General features: G+C 41.6%; 1 protein-coding gene across 12 annotated transcripts in view; it reads right to left on the reverse strand.

The window, feature by feature from the left end:
* LOC124856526 (band 4.1-like protein 1) overlaps positions 1-25,605 on the reverse strand; it is a 167,096-nt gene that overhangs the window by 64,193 nt on the left and 77,298 nt on the right. For all 12 annotated transcript variants that reach the window (XM_047347045.1, XM_047347038.1, XM_047347041.1 and 9 more), the window contains 2 exons: positions 20,777-20,944; positions 11,632-11,736 (listed from right to left, as the gene is read on the reverse strand). In XM_047347045.1, coding sequence (XP_047203001.1) covers positions 11,632-11,736; positions 20,777-20,944 — 273 coding nt within the window. The remainder of the gene's footprint in view (positions 1-11,631; positions 11,737-20,776; positions 20,945-25,605) is intronic.

Raw genomic sequence — 25,605 nt, forward strand, 5'->3', positions numbered from 1 at the left:
AAATGCAAAAAAGGAGAGGGATTTGGCACTATCTAAAGGATAATTAATTGACTACGAGGCAGACGTCGTTCTACAACACCACAGGGTCGACCCAAAACAAAAGGTAAGGAGATCTATATTTATTCTTCTTTTGCCTGCTAATAGTGTAGGTGGTGTTGTGGAATAGATATCTGTTTTCTCTTAAATTTACAGTCTTGATCACGTTTGGGTAAAATATTTGTTGGTTAAAATAATGTATTACGGTAAAGAAAGGATATATTGCGTAAAATTATTTGTTGATTGACACAAGATACATTTTTGCTGAGATACTTGAATGTTGAGGCTGTAACATACTTTTTACCGAAGATACTTAAATGGTGACAGTGTTGAAGTAAATAAGTTCCGGATTTGGCAATCCAAACTCAGTCCTGACGAGGACTGGGGTATTTAGGCTGGGGTTAGTAAGAGCCTCCCCGAGGGACTGGGACGCCTCAAAGTGGCCAGGGATAGGACCCCGAGACCCTGAACTGGCAGGTGAGGGAAGACAGTTGAGATACTTAAATGGTGAAACTGTAATAATAAGATTAAGTAAAAGGAATTCAAGGGAGTCAACGGAGAGTTGATTTCCAGGTGTCAAACCGGGTTTGGCATCACAGCGGTTGGACCAGGAGAGATTGAAAAAGTCCCGCTAAGTGGAAGGGTTATAGGTCCTCCGCGCGCAAGCTATATATCCTGTTGTGTTTTTGTATTTGTCTAACTGGATTTACTATGCATATGAATCAGGAGAGAATACAAATGAGTGGCTGCGAATGGCTGCACTTGAGTGTGAGTGACTGTAGAAGCGGTGATTATATTACAAACTGTATTGCCATAGAGTGAACAGAAAAAAAAAAGACAAGTTGTTCAACATGGCAGGAGAGATTGATTGTTGAAAGAGGAGTAGGAATGGATGACAGGGAACCGTTAGGTAGATGGTTGAACCGAGAATATAAGAGGTATCTGAAGGATAAAGAAAGTTGGTTGATTAAAGCTGATGAGGAAGGGCGACTTGGTGGAATAAAGTGTATAGTTGAAGCAAAAGAGCTGAAGTAGGGACTAAGAGAGACAGAAGCACAAGAAACGTTTAGACTTTTAAGAGGGGTTACACTATTGGAATCAAAAGTGCATGATTTATATGAGAAAGCTTCTCAACAGATGACAGAAAAACAGTTTAAAGATTCTGGAAGAACACACACCATGACTACTCGTAGACAGAGCGGTCAATGCAGATTTCAATGTCCGTTGTTGACTTCATCAGTTGGAATGACAAAATATGTCCCTTTTTCATTGAGAGATGTACAGGCATTAGTGGATAAGTTGCCACCTATTGTAGGATGCGGACGGGTCTGGTTACAGGAATTAAATACATTGACTAAAGGCATGACACTGGCCTTGGGTGACTTTAGAGCAATTTTGGGACGATCTGCGCGTCCCTCGGTGGCTAGGGAGATAGAACAGAATGCTGATTGCAGTAAGGATCCTGATGACACACCCCTGACACGTGTAATGACAGCCCGAGGGAAAGCCATAAGAAATCAGTATCCGCCTCCGTTGCAGTCCCTCAATTCGATTGGGACCCTAATCAGCATCCCAATGAGCACATTAGTGCTGCAGTGGACACGTGGATGAGACACACAGGAGTTAATCCTAAGGGTGACGGGACAGGAATGGGACAGCTGTTTAAAAAGCTATATTAAAAGGAGTTCCTGTTGACATGAGTCAAAAGATGAAAAATAATCCTGATTTGCAGGGAGCAGACTTCACAAAGTGGGAAAAACATTTAATTCACCATTTACATACAGCTCAGGAGGCAGAGAAAAAGAAAAGAGGAGAAAGAGCATTTACAGAATCAGCTCCTTAAAATGCTGCTTAAAGAGGCCAAAGACAAATTAAATAAGAGAAAAAGTGATAAAACTGAAAATGTAATGTTAGCTGCACGTCAACCTGTTCCTCCGGCTGCATCTCCATCAACACACACCCCTACATCTGTGACTGATCAGTGGCAAGGAGAGGGGGTTACCCCCTCCTCCACCCTATCTATTTTTATAATTACAGGTATAGTGGCCCCGGTCGTGGAGGCGGATGGCATGTTGGTGGTCAGTTGGTCAATGGTGGATGGTGTGGGGCACCCAGAGGACGGGGTGGAGCCAGCAGGGCACTGGGAGATGTGTGCTACAACTGCGGTCAGTCTGGACATTGGGATCCACAGATGGGTGGACACCCGTCTTACAGCCCATACTGACGCCCCTGAGGAGGACCAAGGCAGCGTGGGCACAGCAGATCCCATGTTGCCTGCAAAGGTGGGAGACAACTGTCTGAATTTTTAGTGGACACTGGAGCTACTTATTCCACCATAACACAGCAACCTCCTAAACCACTGCTCTCTACTAAGACTGTTTCAGTGATGGGCTTCTCAGGGGCTGCATAAATTCTGCCTGTGACTGTACCACCTCCTGTTCAGATTGGGACTCAGAGAGTAACTCACCCTTTTGTGTGTTCACCCAGCACACCTGTTAATTTGCTGGGCAGAGACTTATTAGTGAAGTTGGGAGCATCAGTGCTGTGTGGTACTGATGGGTTAACGGTAACTTTTCCAGATGGTTCCTTTTTGGCATGTGGACAAATGCTTCAGCATGGACAATATTTTTTACAGCCAGTTGCAGAGGAATATGCTGACATCTACTGGGGACTGCTGACCGATCCAAGATGGCGCCGCAGATGGTCACCTCGGCGTGTTGGTGCGCATTGTTTTGTTTTGTTTTTTGCTTTAAAACGGTCTTCTGTGATGGTACCCGGAACTCTCTCACCAGAGAAGAACTCATGAACATCAGGGCTACTACACCAGAGGAGTTATTTCCAACTTTTCTGCCTACTGCTCTGGAATTTTTGGACATTCTGGTCAAAGGTGCGCTCACCTTTGTTCACGCGGTGAAACGCCGGAAGAGAGGGAAATGGGCTGGGGTGCTGGTACGACTTCGTGGACTATGAACACCGTTACCTGGAATATTTCTCTCTAACGTGCGCTCACTTCCCAACAAAATTGAGGAACTACAACTGCTGTTGGGGAAAAACAGGGACTTTTATTCATCGGCAGTTTTGTGCTTCACGGAGACGTGGCTGTGTGGATTAATACCGGACTCTGCGCTGCAGCTGGCAGGATTCCAGCTCTACAGAGCGGACAGAGACACGGAACTCTCCGGCAAAGCGAAAGGTGGAGGAATCTGTTTTTACCTCAACAGTGGTTGGTGCAACGACGTGACAGTGATTCAGCAGCACTGTTCTCCAGACCTGGAATCCTTCATCATAAACTGTAAGCCTTTCTATTCCCCCCGTGAGTTCGCTTCGTTCATCCTGGTCGGTGTTTACATCCCGCCGCAAGCTAGCGTGCAGGTCGCACAGCGCATGCTCGCCGACCAGATACTGAGTGTGGAGCGGACCAACCCGGACTCCTTAGTAATCGTCGCTGGTGACTTTAACAAAGGTAATCTCACCCACGAACTCCCCAAATATAGACAGTTTATAAAATGTCCGACCAGAGAGGACAACATTCTGGATCACTGTTACACCACCATCAGAGACGCTTATCAAGCCATCCCACGTGCTGCACTGGGCCAATCCGACCACATCATGGTCCACCTGATTCCTGCATACAGGCAGAAACTAAAGCTCTGCAAACCTGTTGTGAGGACGACAAGGACGTGGAGCAGTGAGGCTGTGGAGAATCTCCAGGCGTGTTTAGGCTGTACAGACTGGGATGTGTTCACGACTACTACCAACAGTCTGGACGAGTACACAGAGGCTGTGACTTCCAACATCAGCTTCTGTGAGGACAGCTGTGTACCATCATGCACCAGGGTGAATTACAACAACGACAAACCCTGGTTCACAGCTAAACTCAGAAGGTTAAGACTGGATAAGGAAAAGGCCTTCAGGAGTGGGGACAAGGACATATACAGAGAGGCAAAGTACAAGTTTGGCAAGGCATTGAAAGAGGCCAAACGACTGTACTCTGAGAAGCTCCAAAACCAGTTCTCAGCCAACGACTCTGCGTCTGTCTGGAAAGGGCTCACGCAAATCACCAACTACAAGCCGAAAGCCCCCCACTCCATCAACGACCGACGCCTCGCCAACAACCTGAACGAGTTCTACTGCCGCTTTGAAAGACAAAGGGACAGTCCTGCAACCATCCCCCACGACGCCCCCCCAACAGCTGCAGCCACAATCCACCACCCCCACCTCCCCAACCTCAAGAGGGACCTTGGCACCTCCAACTCCCACCCTGAAGTTCCCCCCCACCAGCCCCCTACCCACGCCGAGGACGGCTCTTTCCATCCAGGAGAGGGATGTCAACAAACTCTTCAGGAGACATAACCCCCGGAAAGCTACTGGACCGGATTCTATCTCACCAGCCAGCCTGAAGCACTGCGCTGATCAGCTGTCTCCAGTCTTCACAGACATTTTTAACACCTCACTGGAGACATGTCATGTTCCAGCCTGCTTCAAGTCCTCCACCATCGTCCCTGTTCCCAAGAAGCCAAGGACCACAGGGCTTAATGACTTCAGACCCGTCGCCCTGACCTCTGTGGTGATGAAGTCCTTTGAGCGCCTTGTGCTCTCACACCTAAAAGACATCACCGACCCCCTCCTGGACCCCCTGCAGTTTGCCTACAGAGCCAACAGGTCTGTAGATGATGCAGTCAACCTAGCCCTTCACTTCATCCTCCGGCACCTGGACTCCACAGGAACCTATGCCAGGATCCTGTTTGTGGATTTCAGCTCTGCCTTCAACACCATCATCCCAGTTCTGCTCCAGGAGAAGCTCTCCCAGCTGAGTGTGCCCGACTCCACCTGCAGGTGGATCACTGACTTCCTGTCTGACAGGAAGCAGCGCGTGAGGCTGGGGAAGCACGTCTCTGACTCCCTGACCATCAGCACCGGTTCCCCCCAAGGCTGTGTTCTCTCTCCTCTGCTCTTCTCCCTGTACACCAACAGCTGCACCTCCAGTCTCCAGTCTGTCAAGCTTCTGAAATTTGCGGACGACACCACCCTGATCGGACTCATCTCTGATGGTGACGAGTCTGCGTACAGATGGGAGGTGGACCATCTGTTGGACTGGTGCAGCCAGAACAACCTTGAGCTCAATGCTCTAAAGACAGTGGAGATGGTTGTGGACTTTAGGCAGAACCCAGCCCCACCTGCCCCCATCACCCTCTGTGACTCCACAATTGACACTGTGGAATCTTTCCGCTTCCTGGGAACCATCATCTCCCAGGATCTCAAGTGGGAGCCAAACATCAGCTCCCTCATCAAGAAAGCCCAGCAGAGGATGTTCTTCCTGCGGCAGCTGAAGAAATTCAACCTGCCAAAGACTATGATGGTGCACTTCTACACAGCCATCATTGAGTCCATCCTCACCTCCTCCATCACCATCTGGTACGCCGCTGCTACAGCCAATGATAAGGGCAGGCTGCAGCGTGTCATTCGGTCTGCTGAGAAGGTGATTGGCTGCAGTCTACTGTCGCTCCAGGAACTGTACACCTCCAGGACCCTGAAGCGGGCAGGGAAGATTCTGGCTGATCCCTCCCTCCCCGGTCACAGACTCTTTGAGACTCTCCCCTCTGGCAGGAGGCTGCGGTCCATCCGGACCAAAACCTCACGCCACAAGAACAGTTTTTTCCCATCTGACACCAACAAAGCCCGGAAACCACCCTGACACTCTCCCTTTCCCCCACACCCCCCCCCCTTTTTTTTTTGCTGACAGGACACCTGTAACCTGTAACTCTATGCGTTACATTAAAGCTTGGACTCCTGCTTTACTTGCACTGCCATACTTGCACAATGATCACCTGCACTGTTGTATTGCTCTTGCATCTTATACTGCTCTACTTTTACTCTCACTCACTTAAAACTGTGCACATATATTTATATTATATTGTAGATATGTTTATACTGTTTAATTTGTATTGTATTGCACCGACTACGCCAAAACAAATTCCTTGTATGTCCAAAAACGTACTTGGCAATAAAGCTTTTCTGATTCTGATTCTTCTCCAAGCAGCATCTTCTATGTGTATCAGCTGTGGAAACCCTGAATTCAAAATCTCTGCCTCTACACCTCTCCGCCTGACCCGCCCCATGTCACTCTGTTCTACGATCGTTGTCACACTGAATGGTACCAGGATTTGTTTAATGAAACAGTAGAAGGTAGGACATGGTTTATTTCATCCAAAAATATGTATGTGGCTCCTGAGGGTGTGGCTGCAACAGTTGATTTTAACACCTGACCAAGCAGAATGTCAGATGAAGCTGTTCCTCATGTTTCTCTTTCTTTGCATCCTGAGCATCAAGCTAAGGAATTGGGAGGAGTGGTAAAGCGCTCTCTGGCAGCTGGGGACTGGCAGGACACCTCAGTCACCAACTTAAGTTTCTTTTCAGGTTGCATCTCCCTTGCTGATTTGGGTTCCACAGTATCCGCCCAAAAAATAAGCTCAGGAAGGTGTCAGAGAAACCATTGAAGGCCTGAAGGCAGCAGGTGTGTTAGACACCTCAGCCTCAGCATGGAACACGCCCATCCTTCCTGTAGAGAAATAAGGTACTGGAAAATACCGCATGGCACATGATTTAAGAGCAATAAATTCAGTTCTGGTGACTCCTACTGTTCCTGTCCCAAATCCCTATGTTGTTCTCTCCAACCTTGAACTTTCACCTCAGTGGTACACATGTATTGATCTAGCTAATGCTTTTTCTGCAGAACGTACGCTCCCAGACTACACCACACCATTTTATTTGGATGTTTATGTAACAAAACTGGCAGTAAATGGAGTTTTGTTTCAGAAAAAAGGGGGAGAGAGGAGAGTGCTGATGTACATTTCAGTAATGATGGATAACATGGAAAAACACCACCCATAATATACACAACATGCAGTAGGGTTGGCAAAATTAATTCAAAAAACAGTTCACTTAGTGATGGGACACCCTTTGAATGTTTTAACAACTCACAGTGTGGTGGCATATGTGAACTCTCAAAGTTTCACCATGACAGCTCTGAGACAACACAGGCTCAGCAAAACCTTGGAGGCACAAACATCACATACACACATGGCAGATAGAATAACTACCGGTACACCACATGTCTGCGCAGAAAAAGTGGAGTTTAATGAAAAAATCAGACCAGATCTACAAAGTACATCCCTAACAGACGCCCAAAACCTGTACACAGACGGGTGCTGCTTCAGACATGACACAGAAAGACTTAAGGCAGCATACGCGGTTGTGGAAGACACAGGGACAGATTTTGTCACAGTACAGGCTGAGGTCAGGATTCAGAACTGCAGGACAGAAACCCATTAAACATGAACAGGAAATGAGAAATTTGGCTGAAGCTTTGTTGCTCCCTCAAGAAGTAGCCGTCATTAAATGCAGAGGACATGACAGCAGTAACACCAGAGTAGCACAAGGTAATCAGGCCGCTGACCGGGCATCTAAAGAGTGTGCAGGATATCAGCCCAGGCACATAATGCTGGGTTCAGAAGCAGGGTGGACACCAGAACCCACCCTGGAAGAAGTAATGAAATTACAAAAGGGGCCTCTCCTGAGGGAAAATCAGTTTGGAAGGCACGAGGGGGCTCAGAGGATCAGAATGGTCTCTGGAGAAGCCCAGATGGACGTCCCATCTTGCCACCAGGTCTTACCAAAGTAGCTCTAGAAGAAGCACACGACATGTGGGGACAATGCAAATGTTGAAAAATCTTGAACACTGGTGGCATCCTTTTTTGAAACCAATGGCAGTGCATTGGATTAATTAATGTGAGATGTGCAGGCAGTTCAATGCCAGACCAACCTTGAAGCCAGCACCTGGAAAGTTCCCAGTAGACCCAATAGCAGGAAAAGAGGTTATCATTGATTATACAGACATGACCGAGAGAGTAAATGGGTTCAGATATCTGTTGGTGTGTGTGGATGCATTTACTGGATGGCCGGAGGCATGGCCTACAAAAAAGGAAGACAGCAAATCTGGGGTGAAGTGTTTGATAAATCATTATATCCCTAGACACGGTTTCCCAGCTAAAATAAGGTCTCACAACGGAACACATTTTAAAAATGAGGAACTCCAGGAAGTGGAAACATTTCTGGGACTGAAACACTCATTTGGCACTGTGTACCATCCACAGTCACAGGGTGTTAAGGGTTTGAAAACCTTTGTATTGTTTATCACTCATGTCAGCTCTAAGTGCTTTTCCCTTCTTACATGCCACAGGAAGGGAGATGGAGACAAGAGTGAGTTATGCTTTTATCAGTAACATCTAGCGACTGGTACGAGTCCACACTCCCTCTCTCTCTCTGCTTGGGATCGGGACGCGTGGGCCCTGGCCTTTCTGACCCCACACACACACACCCTGAATGTTTGTTGAGCTGTGTGTGAGCTAGCATGTGTAGATGGAAAGGGAGGGGTGCTAATACTTTGTGATCTGTACTGCAGAGCTACCCTTGCCGCAAGTAAAAACTGACTCTGTGTCGTTCTTGCCTCTGAGTTGACTAATTAATACCTAACACAGGGGAAGGTTGAAAGAATGAATCAAACCCTTACAACCAAAATTGGCTAAGATCTGTGCACAGTCCAAAATGAATTGGGTTACCCCCTTACCATTAGCTCTGATGTCTGTACGGAGTTCTGTAAATCAGAAACATGGTTTGACCCCACACGAGCTGCAAACAGGGAGGCCATTCCCAGGTCCACAAACAAGGTTGCCGTTTCTCACTGAGTGTGAACAATAAATGTCTCATCGTGATTATTACAGATCTCTCCACAGTCTTGTTACAGCTTTCTCCAAACAGATCCCAGCAGAACCAGAGACCAGGGTTGGAATTACTACATCAGAAGCCGAGTGGGTCCTCCTGAAAGTCATCAAAAGAAAGTGGTCAGAGCCAAGGTGGACCGGTCCATTCCAGGTCACAGAGAGGACAACCCATGCAGTCAGGCTGAAGGGCAAAGGCGCTACTTGGTATCACTGGAGCCAGTGTGCAGGAGCGCAACCACCTCAACGATCCCTTTCTCAGGTCCAGGAGGATCTGAGCGAAAACACAGGAGAAGACAATCCCACTTCTCTCACCCAAGAAGGGGCAGAATAATCCCCGGGTGAGAGAAATTAGCTCTAGGTCAGTCTACACCTGAGAGCTGAAGATCAGATTTCTCACACCACTGAAGGGGCAGAATAATCCCCAGGTGTGAGAACGCAAGGCTCCAGGTCAGTCTACACCTGGGAGCTGAAGAGAAGAAAGAACAGCAGAAGAAAAGGCGGAAGTGATTGAGTTTCTCTCTCACTGTGAGTGGTGGAGCTTCCCTCCCATCCCAGAAGAAACCGTTTGGCGAACATTTTATATTTTATATTACATTTTGATGTTTCTGTATCTTTTTCAGGTTATGATTTCCATTGCAGTATTTGTGGCTATAATGGTGACCTGTGGATGTTGCTGTGTCCCATGCATTCGTTCTCTGATGGTGCGCCTCATCACCTCTGCAATTGAGCAGAAGGATCCAAAGATAACGATGCCACTGTTGCAAATTGACTATAACCAGGATGAGGACTCAGAGTGTGAATTCATGGACGCATAATATGATGCATGCATGTTTTTAATTATTTTTTCTTTTACAGGTGGTACAGTAATATTTTTACTTATTTCTACTTATTTTTAGAAGGACATTTTAGATTGTGAACTCTTTTATGAGAGTTCAAAAGGGGAATTGTAGAATATAAACTATCTATGTGTGTAACTGGAATGTGTGGAAATAGGGGGGTCAAGCTTAGGGAGTGAAGCATAGAAGGGGCCTAGGGGAGTGAAAACATAGGGAGTGAGAAGCATAGAGAGTGCAAGGTCATAAATTAGAAGAGGACAGGGAAGGCCTGTCAATAAAATGACTAAAACGTTCTTGGTTTCTGAGTGTTCTCTGCATGTGGGTCAAGTCGGCAGTCAGAACTATGACACCCACAGAACTGCCGCTCACTGGATATTTTCTCTTTTTCGGACCATTCTCTGTAAACCCTAGAGATGGTATTGTGTGAAAATCCCAGTAGATCAGCAGTTTCTGAAATACTGGCACCAACAACCATGCCACGTTCAAAGTGACTTAAATCACCTTTCTGGTCCATTCTGATGCTCGGTTTGAGCTGCAGCAGATCATCTTGACCATGTCTACATGCCTAAATGCATTGCGTTGCTGCCATGTGATTGGCTGATTAGAAATTTGTGTTAATGAGCACTTGGACAGGTGTACCTAATAAAATGGCTGGTGAGAGTGTGTGTGTGTGTGTGTGTGTGTGTGTGTGTGTATCTATATATATATATGTAACAAATCTGCAAATGAACCGAATGAACACACATGGAATTGTATAGTAAACCAAAATTGTGAAATAACTAAACATTTTTATTGTATTGAAAGAACTTCCCAGAGGTGCACTAAGAGGAGACCAAAGGTTAATATTTTAGTAATCACAGCAAAGGCTGACTACTTTAAGGAAAATAAAAAACATATTTAAAGTTCTTTTCCAACTTTTTGTTTGCTACATAATTCCATAATTTGACCGATAGTGTGTGTGTGTGTGTATATATATAGTGCAAATGGGTAATATCTGCTAATATATTGTTGTATACTGCAGACAGATACAACCACTTTCAGTTTGAGTTGTTTTAAATGACTACAAGTTAAAACTGGGGGTCCATCTGACTAGCCATTAGCCTTCGACCTGTGTCTTCACTCTTCTACAAGCTTGCTGTGATAAGACTCCTTCCTGCTACCATAGGCAAACTTTTACTGAAAATAACTTCACAGAACCTCATATCAGTAAATCTATAGTATAACTTTAAGAAAGGCAGCTGTAGTAACAAAATCAGAGATACAGAGAGAGTCAAAATGGAGCCCAAGTTATTATCAGGTTGAAGATAAAGCCCCTGAGTGAGTTTGATTGTTTTGCTGTTCATAAAATGCATCTAACATTTAGCTAAAATGTAAGTCTGTCATGTGCAACAAACACCAGACTCTCAGATATATTTTTTCTATTTGCATTCAGACCACAAGCAACATATAACTATTTTAAAAAAGTACAAACAAAATAAAATAGTGTAGCTGTTGTAAGACTGTTGTAAGCTAATTAGTTTACCAGTCCGAAGTGCCATGGCTATATAATAGAGACTTCCAGAACTCAAAGAGGTCATTTTGGCCCAACTTGTCTCATCAGCTCTTAAAGGTTCTCCCGTTTCCTTCATTAGCCTCAGACCATTGAGGTTTGATTCATCCCATTAAATGATTCTTTCCACCACAGCATTTTTCCCTTTCAGAAATGCTTCTACAACTAAATGTAATATACACAGTACTATTGCAAAGAGAAGATGAGGGATTTCTTTATCCTTTTCTCCAATTGCAGAATTTATTCAAATGCCCTTTTTGTTCAGGCCCAGACTGAGCTTGGATATTTCCGCTTTTTATTCATCTTTGACGGATAGTGCACCCAAGAGAGCCGACCAACGCACAGCTGAGAGGAATACAGATTGTTCACTGAGCAATGCGCCTGTGCCCCAAACACCCTGTGAAGTTGTTTTGTTACTGAATCCACTGACCTTCTGGCTGTCGGTGTCAGCAAAGGTCAGGCCAAAGTAGTCCTTCTCCAGCAAGTTAAGGTGCTCACACACCGTGTCCATCAGGGTCTGTCCTTTGGAGTGCTTCTGCAGACAAAAACACACCAGACACAAAAAGGTCAAGAGAAAGGCTTGTCATGGTTCCTGAGGCTAGCTTTGGTTAGTTTCTGCAACTGAGATAAGTCTTGGTTTTTCTGTAAGTAGATGTTTTCATAAAGCTCCTGTTTTATGATCAGTATTTGCTTCATGACCTGTTTCTTTTGTTCTTCCAGTTAATTTTGCTTCCTGTTTATATTTCACACCTGGTTTTGTGTCCAAAGCCTGGGTTTCTATATGCAATTCTACATTGGCCCTCTGTACTTTGTCTGTGTTTACTGTAAATGTAACCAATGTCCTTCCCCTGTTTGACTTTCAGTTTATTCTTTAAAGTAACAAACTTTCTTTATTTTTCAGCTACATAATTAAGGTGAGAACCTACTTGGGGACCTATTTTCTCTCAGAATATGACCAAATAAGATGGCAAAGGTTTTCAGGTTCTTGTGAACTGCTCTTCTCACTGTCTTGAGACATGTCACACAGAAAAGGATCCCCAAGCATAATGCTGCCAACCCCATGTTTCACAATGGGGAGGGTATGTTCAAAACAATGTGCAGCGTTAGTTTTCCACCACACATTATTTACCAACCCACATCATGTTTGCATGTCAGCCAAAAAGTTATAAGCAGAGCACCTTCTTCCACCTGTTTGCTCCTTGTCCTACATGTCTCCCTCCTACATGTTTTGTAACAAACTGCAAACAAGGTCTCTTGACTGCTTCTCTGATGTATGCTTTATTTCCCAGCTGTCAGTTTAGGTGGGCAGCCATGTTTCTGAGGCCTTTCCAGAACCGTTCTAATTATACTGAGATTACACTATTTAGGTATAGCAGACAAAAGCGGTATGAATACAAATTCCCATCACACATTTCAGAATTGTAGTTGTGAAAAAGTGCGATTTTTCTTGGTTAAAGGGTTAATCCATACAAATTCATATAAAATAAGTAATTACAAAACAATCCTTTAATTTTCAAGAAAACATTTAAGTAATATTATTGAAGGACTCTTAGTAAACTTTAATCAAGTCAACTGTGAATACATTTTTCTTTGCATTACAACAAATGTATTTGCTATCAAATTTAACCAGACCCCATCTTTAAAGTTCTCTCTGGTTTTTTTGCAATTACCCTCTTCTTTAATGATTTATGGCATTCTTAGAGTTTAGGAGTTTATTCCAGATTAGTAGAGCATAAGAACTAAAAGCTGCTTCGCCATGTTTGGTTCTGGGTATGCAGAGTAGATTTGAGCCAGACAACCTGAGAGGTCTGGGTGGTCAATACACTGACAACAGGTCTGTAATGTATTTTGGTGCTAAGCCATTCAGTGATTTGTAGACTAACAGAAGTATTTTCAAGTCTATTCTCTGAGCTACAGGGAGCCAGTGTAGGGACTTTAGAACTAGGGTGATGTGCTCCACTTTCTTAGTTCTAGTGAGGACATGGACAGCAGCGTTCTGGATCAACTGCAGCTGTCTGATCGACTTTTTAGGCAGACCTATGAAGACACCGTTGCAGTAATCAATTCTACTAAAGATGAACACATGGATTAGTTTTTCAAGGTCCCGCTGAGATATTAGTCCTTTAATCCTGGAGATGTTCTTTAGGTGATAGAAGGCCGACCTTGTTACTGTCTTTATGTGCCTCTGAAGGTTAAGGTCTGAGTGCAATCACTACACCCAGATTTCGAGCCTGATTGGTGGTTTCTAGCTGTATTAACTGAAGCTTGTGCTAACTTTTAAACGCTCTTCCTTTGATCCGAAAAAACTTCAGTTTTGTTTTGATACAGCTGAAGAAAAGTTTAGCACATCCATGTATTAATTTCTTCTAAGCATTTACCCAGCGCTTGAATGGATTCATGGTTACTTGGTGACATCGTAATGTATAGCTGTGTGTCGTCTGCATAGTTATGATAACTTATGTTGTTGTTTATTATTATCTGAGTTAGGGGGAGCATGTAAATATTGAAGGATGGACCCTTGGGGAACGCCACATGTGATTTTTGTGGTCTCTGATGTAAAGTTACCTGCTGACACAAAAAAGTCCCTGTCCTTCAAGTAAGATTTAAACCAATCAAGTGCTGTTCCAGAAAGGCCACCCAGTTTTCCAGGTGCTCTAATAAAATGGAGTGATCATCCATCCTTCCATCCATCCATCCATCCATCTTGTGATGTTGTCATACCAAACCGTTATTCACATGACATTAAAACAGTGGGATTTGCTGACCGCTGTGCTCAATGACCAGACTACCTACTGATTGCAATACACGCTCGTAACATTATATTTTTCAGCTTTTCATGCATCTAAACACTAAAGAGACTGGTAAAAACTTATACTGCAAAGTTTTAACCTATTCTTATGCACAGCTCCCAGCAAGGAAGAGCTCTACAGCTGGATTCTCTGTGTTATCAACGTTTTTTTCTCTTTATCTGCAGCCCTCACAGGTTACATCTAGGAAGACATGGGCATAAACGTCTTGTTTTCTCTGGCCGAGTAAAAGATTGCATCTTTTAAGAAACCTAAGCTCCAACATAATAATCTACACCAAAGATTCCCCAAAAAGAGACCGGGTCCCTAGTCATTTTGTTAATACATTTTTGTATTTTGGAGAGGAGCTGTTTTTTTTAATTCTTTATATGTGTGCAGGGCTTGCTGTTTGAGAATGCCACTGTGTGAACGCCCTCTTCTATTGTTCTATAATACCTCATCAGGCAGGTATTCATAAAACAAGAACTGACAGAGACTGAGAGCTGTTTGGCCAATAATTCCAGATAATTAGGTGGCACCCAACATGGTCATTTTGATTAAAATTACAAACTTTATTAATAATTGCCTCTGGCACTTATCACTAGTTTTTCATAGTTTTATCTGTGTGCTTCATCCAACCAGAAACCATATTGTATTTTAAGGTCAGATTTGGAGAGAAACATTCCAACTCGAAATTCCAACTTAAGGGGACATTGCTGTTTTTGATCCTGACTTGGGGTCCTTGAGAATTTAAACTGTTTGGTAAGAATGAAAAAACTTTACTTTGCATTTGATTTTTCTTAAAAGTTGCACTTTGAATTTGAAATTCATGTCACACCAGAGCTAAGCATGCCTAAGCTGCAAATCAGATCTGTTGGATTTGGTCATTAATGTGCTCAGTGAACAGGCTAATATCTAGTGACAATACAAGCTGAAAGTAACATGTTTCCCTTGAGTTTATGCTTTCTAACACTAATGGTACATTTTCACAGACAGAGATTAATAGGAACTCTGTTGCTGATTAAACATGATAAAAACATTCAAAAGTGTAAATAAACCTTTAATTCTTCCATCTCTGATAACTTTTTATAATAACATTGACTATACGGGACTTAAGGTGGTCGTTGAAATTATCTGTATGCAAAAAGTAGGAAAAATTACATCACTTTCTGCATGCACTCACTGGCTCCAGTTAAATATAGAACAAAGACATTTGTGTTAGTGTTTACACCTAACATCTAGCCACAGTTTTATACCCTCACACATGCTTCCTTCTGTTGTGGCTCCTTTGTGCACTGACAGTAAAATAGGGCTAGTAGTTGCCAGGGAAACAGATCCAGTATTATTCTTCTGCTGTCTTGTTTCTTAATATCCCAAGGGTATGCAAAAAAAATGCTTGAATTATTGTTAGTGTGCTAAAGCAACATTTGGAGAATGGATAGAATATTGCATTTAAAAAAAGGGTTTGCAGCGTTGTTCCTGCTATAACATCAACTGCAGCACAGAAGAACAGCTAACATTCAGTTCTGCCGAAAATAGCCCAGTGGAATGCATCAGCCCAGCCTGGCTTGACCACACATGCGAAGTGGGCGTGGTGCCTCCGCTCCTGGCCAGGGGCAGAGGAGAAGCTCAGCAACATATCCGTGACTAAAAACTTAATTAACCCGAGAACACGGCACCTCCTCTAGAGAGAGCACCCGTGGCGCCATGCTCCTCGTCGCAATGTTTTTACCAGGCCTAAAGGCACGAGGGAGGTTCAGAAGACACAAGGTCCCACCCGTGCACCAACAGTCAGGAAGGTGAGAGAGACCGCCTGTTAATACTCAGGTCCGTTAACTGGACATTTTACGCAAAACTATTCATACCCCTGGAACATTTTCACATTTTCTCACATTACAACCTTAAACTTTACTGCCAGCCTATGGGAAAATGTCTCCACCAGTTTTACATACCTGGAGACTGACATTTTTTGTCTGTACAAAATTCTTCTTATTAAAAGACTGGTAAACTAAAGTGCCTTACAAATGTATTCCAGCTTCTTGAACTTTATGTGACTAACCAACACAAAGTAAAGCATAACTGTGAAGTGGAAGGAAAATAAATATGATTTACAAAATGTTTTTAAAAATAAAATAAGAGGTGGAGCATACTTGTTTATTCTCTATCCCTGAGTCCATGCTCTGTACAGCCACCTTTGCTGCTATTTGTTTCCTAAATAGCTGAGTCAGACTGGATGGAGAGCACCTTTAAACAAAGTCTTGCCACAAATTGGATTTAGGACTAGACTTTGACTAGGCTATTCTAACACATAAACATGCACCGATCTTTGCCATTGTGTAGAGGAGCAAAAAACAAGTTATAAGTAAATGAAAGCACCTAATACATATAGAGAGGTAAAACAGGCACCCTAATATCATTGTTTCTATTTCTATGCTTAACTTCTCTTTTTAACAAGTCCTGTAGTTGTTCTTGCTATTTCACATCTACCCACATGAGGGCGCCAGTTGGGTTGGTAGCATAGAGTAGGGTTATGGGCACAAATAAGGAAAAAAAACCTTGTGAAATACTAATAGAATCTACATGTGTCTCATCTGTTCTGTGCTCCAGGTCAGTAAATGGGTCATTTAATCAGTGATGGCGGGATGAGCCGAAGTTACATGATGGTTTATTTGTTCTACTGTGTCATCAAGTGGACAATAATTGTAAAATAGACATGACTTGCTGTGTGACGCTTTGGACTGAATAATAAATGAGTCATGTTTATGATGCCAATAGGCTACTACATAAATTGTAAATATGGTCCCAATATGATATTAATTTGTCTTTATGATACAATAGCTGGATTAAAAGGGAAAGTGGAAACAAATATGGGACAGGTGTGTGAAGTGAACGTGTTTGTGTTACTTTGTTTGTAGGCATGCTTATGTTACTATGACATTTTATTTATTTTGAAAATAACTTTCCCACTGTGCTGGGTTTCAGCAGATTCGTCTTTTTTTAGATGATTTCACCTGCTTCAGAAAATACCCTTTGACAGGGCACAGGTGAAGCAGTTGTAGCCAGAAAAGCAACAGCAAGTTTTTACAAGTTAGGAATCAGCAGAATTTTGCTGCCCCCTTATATTTTGAATCCCATGAAAACCAGTAACTTAGTTCTGGAATTAGTCACATAGGATGGTTGGCTTCAACACGAGCCTCGATACAAGCTTTACAAAAATCCTCCTGGATTACTTGATTCAAGATTTGAAGCCTCAACACAGAAGAACTCATCACTCCTTTTAATGCATATACTGCTGACTTTAGTTTGAGAGTGGACTATTGTCTTAAATTAAATGTTGTCTGACTAGTATTTTGTAGAAAACGGGGCTTATGGCTGTATGCTAACTCATGGTTTTGCAAACAGACGTTGGTGTTGTGTAAAGCTAACTCGGAAACAACTGAAAGGCTGGTGAAATCATTTTAAACCTCTTTTACTATGTACTTACTGAAACAATTTCATACTAAATTATGTTGTTTTGTTCAATATTTGTTGCGGAATCGACATTTTTAATGGGGTTATTGCCAAAACTAAAGACACAATTTGGTAGTGTGATAAATAAATTAGTAATGGCCGCAAATATGTAAATCTTGGTAAAGAGAGCTGGTAGTAACCCTTTTTAGTCGTTTTGTAGATAAAAAGTAGACATAGTTGTGTCAAAAGAGACGAGGTGATTTTATTTTTGTAAAAGCAATGAAAACAGTTAAAGATTAAAATGCTTAAGAGTTAAAGTCAATTTCATATGTGCGGAAGATAATTGTAAAAACTTAAGTGAGCTAAAAGTGTCTACTGAAATTGATGTAAGGTGAATTGTTCAGTTACGTTGATGTTGAAATAAACATTAACTACACAGAAGAGAAGTGCATTGGAGAACCTTTATGGCTACTTATGCTGCATTCTATGTGCCTCCACATTCAGAACTTGGATCTTAACCATGTTGGGACGCTTATTGACCAGGCTAACCACAATCAGCCTTACGAGCTAAAAATGTATTTGAAGTATTCTGTATTTTGAACCAGTGTACAAACATGTGCGCTGAAGTATACATGTGAAAGATTTCTTGAGATAAAAACTGCCAGAGGTACAAACTTTTTAACTGTCAGTAAATGTATGGTGGCCATACTGGATTTTTAGGGTTGGTAAAAAACCTCCAACTTTCTCATTTGTAACAATAATCAAGCTGCATTCTTCATCCAAATTTGCATACCAATCCATTCAAACGTTTTCTTCTTTTTTTGACAACATACAAGACATTAAGTGTCAAAGTGTCTTATGTACTGTTGTTTTACTACAGTGAGTATGGTGGTCCTTTCGTCTTGCCACTTTCCATTAAAACCTGATTTGTTAAATGCAAGTCTATTACTTCTGACCTGACAACAGTCTATACAAAGTTCATATAGATGGCATATGTGGAAGGCAAGTCAGAAATTAAACCGCACATTTTCCACTTGCCATGACTGTAGCGTTGGCAGGTTGGGCTAATTATCAAGAAGAGCAATTCATACAAAAAAGCTATGTAAACAACCCCCAATAGAATGCAGTTACTAGTGTTGTGTGGAGAGGCCTGAAAGGATTCTGGAATGTTTTCATGGTGCTGAAAAAGATGTCAGTGCACGAGTAACCCTCCTGATAGTCTTACCTCACAGGTCCCCCTGCCCCCAACATCACAGCACACACTCAAACCTCCACGCACTTATGCAAAAAGTATCCCCGGGAGTGTACTCGTGCTGAAATAACATTGCTCTTCTATTTTCTCCTTGGCTGCACCTGGCTCGCAATCATGTAACCACTATGGATTTTTTAGAAGCCAGTTAGCGGTTTCTGCAAGCGGCTTTGAAAAGAGGAGAAAAAAAAACCCTGTCGGGAGCAGTTTTTCTAGACAAACAGTTAAAAACGGCATGTTGGGTCCCTGCATATTGAATATAGATATGATTGGTTCCTTATTCCATTAAACAAACCACAATGAAACCGAGCTTTCATCAGTTACTCCACTAAGAATTGGATTAGTTGATGTACAAACAAATAACCTAAAGAAGAGAAAAATGTCTTGATGTTTGTGCATGTTTCTTTGTGAAGATAAGCAAAGCACTGCACTCTGAGAAAGCTCTGTCCATAGAACGTATGTTTCATGCATAGAGGCGGCTCCCTGACAGACTTATTGTCTTGAATTTGCTTCTGCCCAGATTCTGTGTAAGGGAATAGAAAACACTCAGCCTGCAAGGAAACAAATTGCCGTCAAGCCCCCTACACAGTCCAGTAATTGGATATTAATTCTTTCCACCACAATCTTGCAAAGTTATTTCCAAAGAAAGAGATAAACCTGTTCAGCAGGAGCTGTTGTTACTGCGGGTCAGGAAAAAAAGATCCACAGTGGATTTATCTCCATGAACTCCCTCACGTCTTTATCTTCCATCCTCTCTTATGTGTGCTCTCAGTTCCTTTTATAACCAGCACGAATTGCCCAGTTTCATATAACTTGAGGAATGACAACACACATTCAGTAGATGATGAAGACCTGGTTGCTGCAGTAATACAACCCCAATTCCAATGAAGTTGGGAAGTTGTGTTAAACTTAAATAACAACAATGATTTTCAAATTGTGTTACACCTATATGCACTGAATACACAACTAAGACATGATTTTTAGTGTTCAAACTGATAAACGTTATTGTTTTTTGCAAATATTCACTAATTTTGAATTTGATGCTTGCCACATGTTCCAAAAAAGCTGGGACCGGGTCAACAAAAGACTGGGAAAATTGAGGAATGCTCAAAAAACACCTGTTTGGAACATTCAACAGGTGAGACGGTTCTCTGGAAACAGGTGAGTGTCAGGTTGTTCACAAGCAAGGATGGGGTGAGGTTCATCTCTTTAAATCACAGTGAACAGCTGCATGAGCAAATGGTCCAACAGTTTAGGAACAAGGTTTTTCATTGTAAAAACAAACATCAGTCTGTAACAAATATTACCACATGGGCTCAGTAACACTTCAGAAAACCATTGTCAGTAAACACAGTTCATCACTAAATCTACAAGCGCAAGTTAAAACTCCACCATGTAAAGTGAAAGCCAATTAAATCAGTCCACATTTTAAATAGTTTTTGGAAATAAGGGATGTCATCTCTTCTGGGCAAAAGAGGAAAAGGACTATCCGTATTTTTATCAGTGCAAAGTTCCAAAGCCAGCATATATGATGTATGGGGGTGTATTAGTGCCCATGGCATCATGGGTCACTTGCACATGTGTGAAGGCTTCATTAATGGTAAAAGGTACATACAGACTACTGAGCAACTTAAGTTGTCCATCAGTTTAAAACACTTACTGAGTGTTGTTAAAAGGAAAGGTGATGTAACACAGTGGTAAACATGCACCTGTCTCAGCTTTTTTGGAACATGTTGCAAGCATCAAATTCAAAATGACTGAATATTTGTAAAACAAAAAGTGTATCAATTTGAACACCAAATATCTTATCTTTGTAGTATATTCAATTGCATATAGGTTGAACAGGATTTTCAAATCATTCTGTTCTGTTTTTATTTGTTTTACACAACGTCCCAACCTTATTGGAATTGGGTTTGTATGTGTATTATAGTAATGTGTAATATTTTGTTAGCTCTGCTCTTCTGTGGACCTCTCACAGCACCATAAAACACGCAAGTCCCAACAAAGGCAAGTAGAAACAAAGGGATCAGAAATTGCAAAGCGTAATACAACAATATGTGTCAGCGTTAATTGTTTTCCATTGTGCATACCTCGATTTCTCCCTCATACTCTGAGGAATCCAGCAGTGCCACCTTGAAGGGGGCGGTTTTAAGACGTTTTGAGCCTTTCTGAGGAGATTTCAGGTTTTTGTTCGGGGAGGTCTTCTCAGATGTGTCTTCTGTTTCTCTGTGTTCGTCCAGGTGCTTGGAGTTGTTTTCCTTCATGTTTAAAGATAAAAATAGATTAGACAAGAAACAATACACGAGTGGTGCTTTAAAATGGATACAGAACTTTCATCAGAAAGAATATAAAAAATACGCTGTTCTAAAATGAAAATCCCAATGATTATTATTTTGTCCTGTCAAATATTACAGCTGTATTACAGGTGGTGCAACATAAAAAACAATCAGTGGAAAGCAGGGGCGGACTGGCATACGGGTGAGTTAGTGGGCTGGTGGTTCAGCCCGTGGAGGTGCCCCCAATCAGGCAGATCTGCTAAACACACAGCCGCGGTGTGGACCAGTAAACACATGAACGACCACTACAGGGCCGGTGCCGTGATCCATCGGCTGGGATAGTAATCAGATCCCAACATGGAGGCATATCAATCGGGTGGTAGAGGCGCTATAAAAACCTATAAAATACAGTTGAAGTTGACCTCAACGAAAAAGAAGAGAAGCTATGGTTATACTTCACAGACCAGTTGAAGTAGAATGAAGACAACAGTTTATTATAGAGTGTAAACAGTGATCGAACTGTCTGCATTTAAAAACTCAACATGGAACCAACGCAGCACATGGAGGCAAGTAAAAAAGGTTTTGGATATTAGTCAGAAACTATTATTATTTTGTTGGACATGGTAATGTTTATAATATATAACAACATTGTTACAGGATTTAATCTAAAGCTAAAAATAACATAATTTGCTCCAAACAAGTGCACATCTATTTACTGCAGGTAGTCAAAAGGTTGACAGTGTCTATTTTATGTTCAAATCTACAACCATGTAAACATGCTAAATAACATTTTAACAATAAATGTAAATAATAGCAGTTTGATCTGGCACTTGTGATTATAATATTGCATTGGCTAAAGCTGAAAACAGAGGATCAGGTGCTTAGTTTGGAGGTGTTTAAAACTGCAAGATATGAGGGATAGTGAAAATATTGGACGAAGGATGGGATGAAGATCTGCCAGGTTCTGGGGAAGAGCAGAACCACAGAGAAGCTTCATAGATGTAGTGAAGGATGCAGAGGATTTGGTGAGATAGAGAAGGAAGCTGAGATGGAAGAGAAGATCAGCTGCAGAGAACCATAGAGACAACAGCTGACAGAAGACATTTGGGAATTTATGTTTACACATAAAACCTCCCACATATTTATATTGTCAAATGTTGACATTTTCTTGTTGCATTTTAATTTAAAAGTGTTCCTTGAAGTAAAATTGTAATGAGTTACTTTTCAGTTTTGTTTGAGTAACATTTTACACTGGTAACTTTACTTGTGTTTAAATAAAAGTTTATTAAAGTAACTACTTACTTAAGCACATTATTTTTGTTTTCTTTCCACTTCTTAAAGCCAGATGTTTTAAAGATACTGGAGAGTGATAAGATTATAAATGGTGGAGCAGAATAGAGTCAGTTTCTGCAGAGGTTACTCGCAGAGTGAACAATGTAGGGGTACAAATACAGAAGCTTTCTGGTTTTTCTTCTCTTCTCTTTTGTCAGGTTCAAGTTAAGTTTGGAAATTATTTTGTTAAAAGGCAAGAAACTATGTGGCTTTGTTGAGGTTTAACTTTTACGCTAAATATGTATACATACAGTTCATATTGTTGTTGTAAATTATATTGGCCATCTGAGAATAAAAGCGTCACATTAGCACTGTCACTGTGTGTTTATATATATTTATAGGCCTATATTTTTCATTGACATTTCACCGTAGCAGTCTGTCAGAAACTGTTGGACCATTTTTTCTCCCCAGTCAGCACAATGAATGAAAATATAGAAATTCACAGAAAAATATGCGGATTTTGAGCTTGACTGTCAGAAACTGAAAATTTTCTTAGATCTTTTTCTGAATGCACACCATGCAGTTACCATGGTAAGAGATCCAGGTAAAATGTGTGAAGTTACCCTGATAAACAACTAATTATGTTTTGTAGTACAGGCCCAAGGTCTGAACAGGGCTTAAGAACTAGGGAAGGCTTTTAGGGTATGAGTGGCAGATGAACTGCAGAAAGCAACTAAAGTAACTACAGAGAAGGAAGGACAGAACCGAATAAACAAAAACAGGTAAACAAAAAGAAATTCAGCAAAGACCAACCCAAAAAAAATCTCCAACATCAAGTCTAAAGTCATGACAGAACTTTCTGCAGATCATAATACTTGTAAAAATCCACAATACTTGAAAGTTTAGTTATAAAATAAAAATATGAACAAATAAACAATTTTTGGTCCACAGTGTATATGTGTCTCCATGACACTGTGGGGTTTTGTCTCAACAGTGTTGACCGAATGAAAGTTGGAAAATGGAAAAAAGTGTTTGAATAAATTTGACTGTCCTTCACCAAATGAAAATGAGTTGAGTCTAAGAAACAGCCTGACATCTATTAAACATATTTCTAAGTCTGCTTTCTAACCCTTTTACCAAACTGCCTTCTGTTGTCCTCTACATGAATCTACTGGCCTAGCACAACCCGAACACTTATAATGCATGGATAAAATCGGAAATGGTAGTGTGCTGTTAGATTCAGATGTATTTAACAATTTTGTTAAACTTTTTTTTTTTGCGGCACTAGTGGCCTTTACTTTTCCAGTGTTTTTTGACAGTAGATGTAGAGGAAATGGGGGCAGAGAGAGAGGGGAAGAGATGCAGCAAACGTTGCCAGGGCTGGGATTTGAACCCACAACAGCCACGCTGAGGACTAAGGCCTCTGTATATGGGTCACATGCTTAACCCCCTATACCACCACACCACCATCAAACTTTGAAAATAAATCAGGTAAGACATTTGATGCAGATGTGCAATCAGCTGTATATACTAGCATAAAAAGCATTAATTTGCCTAAATACTGAAAAAGGGAATTTGTCCAACTCTTCCCGCAGAAGGGAATGGAATCTCCTTTCAATATGACACAGCATTCTGCAGACATCTGCTGGTGTCTGTATCTTAAATATGGTGCTGAAAGAGTTGTGACTGAGCTGATTGCTGATGGCTTTTAAAGTTGCTGAGACTCATGCAAGGCTTTAGATGGGTACAAAAACACAGCAGGAGGTTCTAAATTCCCCCAAAATTCTCAGCTTTGAGCAGCTGCTGTGCCTGGAACAGGAATGAAACATCCTCTTCAGTAGCACTCGGCTTATAATTGATGAATATGAGTTTACTGTGATGCTAACTGCTATATTTTACTGGGAAGATGTTAGCAAAACATTAAGCAACTGCAGCCCTCAAAAACACAGATGGTAAAGGAGTGTGGGATTTCTCAGGCCGTTTTTGGGTCAAGCATCAATGTATTTTCTGTCCTGAACGAACCCCAACCCTATCTGTAAATTAAAACTACATTAAATATCTAAAGTGAAACTTCTTGAGGGGGAAATTAAAAAACAGCCTGTGCCCACCCTTAGACTTATATTAGAGAAGTGCTGTTGAAGCCTCTTTTGATTTATTACAGCACTTATTACAGGGTATTGACTTGGCAATATTTGCCCAGAATTCTTCGCCAAAATGCTCCAAATCTATCAGATTGCAAGTACATCTTGTGTCCTCACCCGTCATCGGATTCAAGTCTGGACTTAACCAGGCCATTCCAAAACGTTAATCTTCTTCTGGTGAAGCTTTGTCATTTGGATGCATGCTTCGGGTCAGTTCATCTTCAGTTTCAGATCAAAAACAATGATTTTTTTTTTTTACAAACATTGGTATTTGGAATTGTTCATAATTCCCTCCCCCTTGACTAAGGCCACAGTTCCACATGAAGAAAAACAACATCAAAGCATGATGCCGCTACCTCCATGCTTCACTGTGGTTAGAGTGTCCCTTTGGAGATGCTGTGTTTTTCATACCAAACACATATTTCGGAAATATGGCCATAACATTCAGCCTTCATTTCATCAGACCATAACACATTTTCTTGTACGCTTTAGGGAGACTTCAAATGTATTAATGCCCAACTTAGCATGACTGGGCCGATTTTCTTTGTATGAAAAGGCTTCCATTTTGCTATCTAACCTCATAGACCAGACATACGATGGATTGTTGTTATAGTACACAACCAATACTTTCCAGAAAGTCTTGCATCTTATTCTTTAATGGTGCTGTACACTCCTTAGCAGCTTTCGCCATACGTTCTCCACAGGACGATGACTTGTCTCACTGTGTTTCATGGTTTTCATGCCTTGGTAATTCTTTAGAGCTTTTGTCCTGACTGACACCTTTCGGCAATGAGATCCCTCTGATGCTTTGGAAGCTCTCTGCTCTCAACATTTGCTGAGAGATGCAACTAAGAAAATTTAAAGACATACTAGAACTGTTGACTTTGTTTGAGATTAATCAGAAGGACTTAAAGCATGTGTAATGACCCCTAGTTAGCATGAGTTTTAATGTGGTAGTTAATGCTAGGTACAGCCACATTTATTGTGTTTATTTAGTGCCAAATCACATGTGTGTGTAAACTGAATCAAAAGGTGCCTCAACAGAGTATTAGTTTAAAGGTGTGCAACATGGTTCTTGCACCTTTTTGATTTTTACAAATTTGTACAGGACATACAGCTATAAATAAAAAAAGATGTAAAAAGGCTTCGAAATTATTATCATGGTCTTAACTTTTTTGCAGCAAAAAAATGTGGCACTCGATTGTGTATCCACTGTACATTTAGAACATA

This window comes from Girardinichthys multiradiatus, chromosome 20, assembly GCF_021462225.1.
Source record: "Girardinichthys multiradiatus isolate DD_20200921_A chromosome 20, DD_fGirMul_XY1, whole genome shotgun sequence".
Classification (NCBI taxonomy): domain Eukaryota; kingdom Metazoa; phylum Chordata; class Actinopteri; order Cyprinodontiformes; family Goodeidae; genus Girardinichthys; species Girardinichthys multiradiatus.